The sequence below is a fragment of the Meleagris gallopavo genome, unplaced genomic scaffold, assembly GCF_000146605.3.
Source record: "Meleagris gallopavo isolate NT-WF06-2002-E0010 breed Aviagen turkey brand Nicholas breeding stock unplaced genomic scaffold, Turkey_5.1 ChrUn_random_7180001935069, whole genome shotgun sequence".
In the NCBI taxonomy this organism is placed as follows: Eukaryota; Metazoa; Chordata; class Aves; order Galliformes; family Phasianidae; genus Meleagris; species Meleagris gallopavo.
The window spans coordinates 1,153-8,370 of record NW_011197070.1 but is presented as its reverse complement, the minus strand read 5'-3'; the positions used below and the strand labels follow the sequence as shown (position 1 = coordinate 8,370).

The 7,218-nt window shown below is 51.8% G+C and overlaps 1 protein-coding gene across 2 annotated transcripts; it reads right to left on the bottom strand.

Annotated features, from left to right (window-relative positions):
- Window positions 1-7: 7 nt before the first annotated feature.
- LOC104916722 lies at window positions 8-3,135 on the bottom strand. Of its 2 annotated transcripts, XM_031557680.1 has the most exons (3): window positions 2,661-3,135; window positions 2,064-2,352; window positions 8-1,801 (listed from the first exon to the last, which is right to left on the bottom strand). In XM_031557680.1, the coding sequence occupies exons 1-3, from the start codon at window positions 2,701-2,703 to the stop codon at window positions 1,231-1,233; spliced, it is 903 nt and encodes a 300-aa protein (XP_031413540.1). In that variant the 5' UTR covers window positions 2,704-3,135; the 3' UTR covers window positions 8-1,230. The 2 variants fall into 2 exon arrangements, with proteins under 2 accessions (XP_031413540.1, XP_031413539.1); XM_031557679.1 differs by having other exon boundaries at window positions 2,064-3,135.
- Window positions 3,136-7,218: the final 4,083 nt, after the last annotated feature.

Here is a 7,218-nt window from a genome sequence, read left to right as displayed (position 1 = left end):
GGCCGGCTCTGGGAACGTGGGGCCCGAGCTTGCAGCGGGGAGCGGCTTCGTGTGCGGCTCCTTCCTCGCTGCCTGGGACGTCTCCTGCGAGCAGCTGCCGGAGACGCCCTGGAGGACCCTGATGCCCTCCGCCTGGTGGATGTGTGTAAGTCACTGTCAGCACTTGGGGCTGCTGTTCGTCTCCTCCCACGGCGTCCTCGCAGCTGCTCAGAGGTAGCCCGATCCTCATTTACATGTGGGCCGTTTGTCTCCTGCTCAGTTTCAGGCACACTGGGCAGGTCGCTGTGCTCAGGCTGCTGGGAACTCTGTGATGTCGTCCCCAATGCTGCCTGGCTGGTGGGCATGGAGCTCAAGGTCTCAGGCTCCATGGAGCTGCTGGATGGCCCCGGAGCCGTCTGGCCAGCAGTGCTGGGACCAGCGAGCTCGGTGTTGGCGCTGGAGGCTGTAAGGGGAGGCAGGGAGGTCATGAGTCTGAAGCTGTGGCACCACAGTGGGATCTGCCATCCCACTTGGGGCAGACAGACTCTGGCAAAGCTGCCCTGAGCACTGATTGCCTCTTACCGGTACTGGTACCCAGGCCAGCACAGCCGTCGCACTCCCACGTGGCCGTGGTGTTACTCAAGTGGGAGCACTGTCGGTGGGTGCCCTCAGCAGCGCAGGAGCTGCACAGGAGCAGCTGCCAGGGCCTGGGGAAGCAAAGCGGTTGTGGCTGTGAGGACCAAGTGAGCCAAGTCTGGCACAGCACATCTCTGGTGCTCAGGACTTGCTCCGCCAGCCTATGGTGAGGCTGAGATCCCACGCTGAGGCCCCCTGCTGAGGAGAGCTGCTGCAGTAACTCACCCCCTTCTCTCTGCGTACTCCCTGCCTCCATGGTAAAGGCACTCACTGGCATCACAGTGCCTGTGCCTCTCTAGAGATGGGTCATATTCATCGTTGGCTTCCCATGATGGTCTTCTACAAGAGAAGGGAGGGGAAATTGATGAACTGCATGTGTCCCCAACATAAGATACCAGGCTATTTAATCTCATTCACTCCACCTGTATTTTCAGCTTCTCCATGAAGCCGAGGCACGTGCTCATGAGACAGCCAAGGGCCAGGCCTGCTGAGACAGTCCCTGGACAGGCTCAGGTCTCGTGCCTTCTCATCTGGATATTTTGACAGAAAGGCACCAACCTGTCTGGGATTTGGATCCCTATGGTGGACATTTCTTGATAGAATAGAATGTTTTCTCTACAGCTGGGGCATTGGAAGCATGCAGAGCCAGCACTCAATGCCTGTTGCTGTAGGAGAAGCACAAGCAGGGTGAGCGTGAGCAGTGCCTGGTGCTGCTGAGCACCAAGCGTGCCAGCAGGGTGAGGGGAGGACTCCTACCTGGATGCAGCCCCGGTGGAACCAGGCATGTTTGCACACCGGGCACACCAGGGTGTGGTAGGACAAGCTGTCCCCCACAGGCTCAAGGCAGATGAGGCAATTGGTGCCTTCTGCTGGAGCTTCCTGAGTCACCTGTCGAGGGCGGTGCTCAAAGCAGAATGACCTGGGGGAGGATGGAATGGATGGGCTCCGTGAGAAGTGCTCCGTGAGGAGGACAGAGGACCAGGGAGGAGCCTGTAGGCCTTGGCTCTGGGAGATGGAACTGTGGGTTTCTCTGTGACTTGGCTGCTGCTGACAGCCCTTACCTGTGCTTTCCAAAGTATTGGCTGATGCATTCCCCATCCCTGGCACATGGCAGATGGAAGCTTCGTTCACAGCTCCTCTCTGCGCAAGTAATGGCAGCCCCTCTCTCGCCGCAAACACAGCATTGCTGGAAAGAGCAGAACAGACCCATCAGCAGCAGGCTCAGGGCTTCCATGGCTGTCCCCTCACCTCAGGCAGGGCACAGGATGTGGGCATTGCCCCCTTGTAGAGTGGATCACACTCTACAAAGCAGCCTGGGGGACAGGGCTGATCTCCTATGGGAGGTCCTGGAGGTGGTTGGAAGGGCTGCGATTGCTTTCATAGGATCTAGACTAAGCTGGTATGAGACCCTCCTGGTACAAATCTGCCAGCTCCATGCAGGTCCTCACCTTCTGGTTTGCCTGCTTGACCTTGCATGTGATGGCATCAAGGGGGAGGCCCACAATTTCCTCCCAGGGGGGTCTTTCTTCAAAATAGATGTTGGCAAATATCTGTAGGTGAGAAAAAAATAGCAGGATCTCATTAGGACAGAAAGAAAAAGAGCATCCCTGGCAGGAATCAGGAAGGAGCCCATGGGGGAACTCACCAAACAGAATTCATGGACACGAATCTCACTCTCATCAAATGTGCGCCCGCAGATGTCCCGGTCGACATCTGCCCGGCCACACAGCACACACACTGCAGAGGAGAGAGCAAATGCGAGCAGTGGTGAGCAGCCGGCAGGGCCAGTTGTCCCTGAGGGCCGTCCCCAGGGTCCTGCTCTGTGCCTGTCATGCTGGCTGGAGGCGGTGGAGGGGAAGGGGCCATGGCAAGGCCGAGGCAGCCACGGCCCAAGCCGGACCCCCTTGCCAAGGAGCAGAGGGGCCCTGCCTTGCAGCAGTGGGGGCATCCGTGCCCATGCTTTCCTTGCCTCCCATCTGCAGGCAGAGCCCCAGCACTCCTCTGCCTGTTGGCAGGAGCTGTGCACAGGGATGCTGTGCTCTCACCTGGCTCCTCCGTGCTGGAGGCCTTCCTCTTCCTCTCGGACATAATTGTGCGTTGATAGCGAGCACTGCGAGAGTCCCTGCTCTCTCTGCGCCTCACCAGACCGCACTGACGCTCGGCCTGAGCCCGGCAGCCTTTGCTCTGCTCCAAGCTTCACGCGTCACAATGGCCGCTCTGTGACACCCACTGTGACATCACGGTCACTGCCTCACAGAGGGTGTGGGCCCTCAATCTAGAGAGCAGTGGGTCTGCCAGGCTGTGCATAGCCAGGTCAGGAATTATGGCCTCCGTCAACCTACTGGCCATGCTCCTCCAGCCAGCGGCAGAAGTCCCTTAGTCAAGGCTGCAGCCCTGGAGCCACACTAGCATTTCTAGTCGGAATCTAGTCTAGGTTTCTCAAGAGTTTAGTGTGCATTTTCGTGTCAACAGCATATTTGGTGTCTAGTGTGTGTTGTGAGTGACTTTTTACATGGTGTGGTAGGATTAAAACAAGGTAGAGTGGTTTTAATCTAGAAGAGATGATTAGTCTAAGTCTGAGAGGAAATACTTTATTCAGAGGTTTGTGACTGGAAATGCACTGAAATGTGCATTCCTGGGAGGCAATGGAATCACCATCCCTGGAGGTGTGCAGGAAACATGGAGATTTGGCGCTGAGGAACATGGTTTAGTGGGCTTGGCAGGGATGGCCCGTCTGGATGCCTTCCTGTGCAACCTGCTGAGCCTACCTTAGCAGGACACGTTCCAACCCCTACAATTCTGCAGTTCTGTACTATAGCCTCTTAAGTGGCAGCGTGTGGTTTTATGAACTTACAACGATCATCTTTTACCCTTCATGCATCATCCTTCTTTATTCTGTCTCCTACTACAATATAGCTCTCCATTTGTTCATTGCATTTCCTCAGCTCTGATTTGTCACCAAATTTTCAGCACGATCAACATTTTGTTATCGTGATATATGGTTGGAAATAATACCCTTCCCGCTGGAAAATTTGTCTTTTTGCTTTATCTTTCTTTGTCTAAGAAGTGGGGAGGCCTCCTAGGAAAGATCTTCACTGGCCTGGTTAAAAAAATAGTCACATAGAGAAAAGAAATCAAAGCTTTAAAATACAGCCTGCAAACAAAGACTGGAAAGTATTTCTGGTAGTTATGGGAAGCAAGAGCAGGGCTGCAGAATGGGGTGGGTTTGAACAGTTTTTTATAGTGGCTGCTGGGCTGCCTCTGTTCCTGCGCACATTTTGTCTTCCATCTCTAAAAACTGAAATGCTGAACTCCCTCACCCCTCACCACCCCCTCACCCCTACCCCCCCCCCCAAAAAAAAAAAGGAAAAAAACCCAGTGGAAAACTTGATTCCCTTGGGATACAGCTTCTGTGGACAACTGCCATGCATTTCCAATAGCTTTGTGTCCATGCACTGCAGGCATTGGGAATCAGAGCCTGGTTTGCGAATGATGCTTTACCTAGCTGAGCACTGGGGGTCCCTTTAGAGAGACAGAAGATCCTTGTGTTCACTCGATATGCTAAATTCAGGGGATAAGGAGGCAAAATTTGAGAGAGCTTAGAAAGAGCTTTGACATCAGTCAGCTTTTCAGAGAGCTTACTCTGGTTAAGAGCAGAATACCTGATGCCCTGGAGTCACAGCCTCCCCTGAAGAACTGAATGAGCTCTGAACTTGTGCACCTTTATGATTGCTCAGAGAAGCTGTGGATGCTCCATCCCTGAGGCATTCAAGGCCACACTGGATGGCACCCTATTCTAATCTTGTGGCAACCTTACCCATAGCAAGTGGTTGGAACTAGTTCAGCTTTTAAGATTGCCTCCAACCCCAGCTTTTCTGTGATTCTGTGGCAACCACCTCTGCCGTAGTACCGTTGCCATGAGCTGAGCATCGTATCTTCAGTGGTTATCCCACATGCACAGCTCCTCCAATCTACTTCTGTGTTGTGGGCAGTAGGGAAAATGTTAATGATGTGTATCATAACTTAGCTACAAAGTATAAGTCTTCCATACTCGGAGACACATGTGATTCAGTACGAAGCTTACTTGGAATAAGAGAAAGAAAACCCCCAGATGTACTTACTGTTCATGAACCGTGGACTGCCCAAGTGCATTCCTTCCAGCATGGCTTGAGCTTTCGTGACTGCACATAAGCTCAGCTTAAAGTTCTCTTCTTTTGGTGCCTTTTCATTGCAGTGCCCTTTTGGCCATTTTTATTTCTCCAAAGACAAAACCTGCCTGCTCCCTCTTCCTCAAAATTTTGTCATTCCTCTTTGTTCCTTTATTAAAAGTATTATTTTATTTTTCATTTAACCTGAGTGTTGAATACTTTTACTAGGCAGCTGTGGGGAAATTCTGTTGAAGGTGAGGAATTCCAGGAGTTTGATAAGAAATGAAATAAGCCCCTGAAGTTCATTCAGCAGTGATGAGTCGAGCCAGAGATGAAATGCAGGCTGGCATCATGCCTTGTGGAATGATGAACATTTGTCTTTGGGTTTGTCCAGCTCAGATCCACAGGCATCAAAGCTTCAACCATTCTGCAGTCAGTGGAGGGAAACTGGCCCACCCGTGCTGCGGTTCCCTTCAAGTCAACATCAAAATTGAGTTGGAAAAATTGTGTTGGGTGAAGTGAAATCCAAAGTGGCAGAGGATCTGTGACCACCTCCAAAGATGGAACTGTTAATAGAGAACACTGGGAAAGCATATTGAGCTCTGCTTTTTGCCCTGCAATATGGTAGGTAGAGCGAGAGGTTTAAGGGGATTGGAAGAAGACCAATGAGTATAGCTGTGGCAACTAGCAGACACCCTGTTTGTTTTACAACATTTCCGTATTTCTTTCTTTTTGAACATTTTTCTAAGCTTGTTCCTGTGGAAATGACAATCTTTTCCATGTGGATCCCAATTCCCTGGACCCAAAGGAGTCCCTGAAATAAGAAATGCTGCTCTGAATCTGAACTTGTCAAAGTCTGTTCAAGTTTGGCACCAAAAGTAGGCCTGATTCCCGGCCCTGTGGGTCTCAGTGGCCGCTCCCTGCCACCCTCTGTGGCATCATGGTCACCACCTCATGGGGGATGTGGGCGCTGGTCCTCATCTCCAAAGCAAGAAGGTAACAGCTCCACAGCTTCTCTGAGCAACCTATTCCAGTGCACCACTGCCCTCCAATTCAATAATTTCCTCCCAGCATCCAATCTCTATTTATCTTTCGTCTTTGTTCAATATTGTCATCACCTCCAAGCACAGTTAATTCCCTCAGGTTTCCCTCGACGCAGAATCACAGTAACGTCAAGGTTGGAAAAGACCTACAAGATCCTCCAGTCCAACCATCCACCTATCACCAATAGTTCTCACTAAACCATATGCCTCAGCACAACGTCCAAACATTCGATGAGACTTCCAGGGTCAGTGACTCCACCACCTACCTGGGCAGCCCACTCCAGTGCGTAACCACACTTTCAGAAAAGTAGTATTTCCTAATGTCCTGAACACCTGAATCTCCCCTGGCACAGTTTTAAGCCATTCCCTCTAGTCCTGTCACCAGTTACACAAGAGAGAAGAGGTTGACTCCCAGCTCACTACAACCTCCCTTCAGGAAGTTATAGAGTGCAGTAAGGTCTCCCCTGAGCCTCCTCTTCTCCAGGCTGAGCAATCCCAGCTCCTTCAGCTGCTTCTCATAAGGCCTGTGCTCAAGACCCCTCACCAGCTTTATTGCCCTTCTTTGAACATGCTCCAGGGCCTCAGTGTCATTCTTGCAGTGAGGGGCCCAAAAGGGAGCACAATACTCGAGGTGCGGCCTCACCAATGCTGAGTACAGGGGACAATCACTTCCCTGTTCCTGCTGGAAACACTGTTTCTGATGCAAGCCAGGATGCCGTTGGCCTTCTTGACCACCTGGGTACACTGCTGGCTCATGTCATGTTCATGACACCTTTCCACTTGCCTGAGCAATGAGATCTTCTTTGAAAGGATACTTCTCCTCCGTGGCTGAGAAAGAATCACTTCTATACCATGAAATCAGATATCCCTTTTCCAATTGCTTTGTCAGTGTCCCCTTCCTTTCAAATGGATCCCAGATGCCTGGCTTCATTGCCCACTAAGTCCGAGCCACGGGCCCCATTCTCCTGCTATCAGAGCAGCCAGGGAGCACAGTGTTCACCCACGTGACGGCTGAAGTCTTTTCACATACCTCTCAGCTCAGCCGTGGTCGGGAGTTGAACGGTTATTGTCGCCTCTGTGAGTCGTGCCTCTTCTGCCTCCCGTTCTTACCATCATAGAATCATAGATCCCAGAATCTTTAAGGAGGGTTGGAGAAGACCTCTAAGATCACCTAGTCCAACTGTCCACCTCTTACCGATATTGCCCACTAAACCATGCCCCTAAGTTCGACATTACTATTGCGTCCAGTTCTGGAGCCCCCAACACAGGAAGGACATGGAGTTGTTGGAGCAGAGCCAAGGGAGGGCCATGAAGATGATCAGAGGGCTGGAGCATCTCCCCGACGGGGACAGGCTGAGGCAGCCTTGGGCTGTTCAGCCTGGAGAAGAGAAGGCTCCAAGGAGACATTATAG

What these genes read in the sequence shown, in the direction of transcription:
- LOC104916722 (XM_031557679.1), bottom strand. Translation starts at nt 2,563, where the DNA reads ATGCCCCCACTGCTGCAAGGCAGGGCCCCTCTGCTCCTTGGCAAGGGG. An exon ending in TCAAGCAGGCAAACCAGAAG is followed by an intron (nt 1,802 to 2,063) that starts GTGAGGACCTGC and finishes TGCTCTTTCCAG; the next exon opens with CAATGCTGTGTTTGCGGCGA.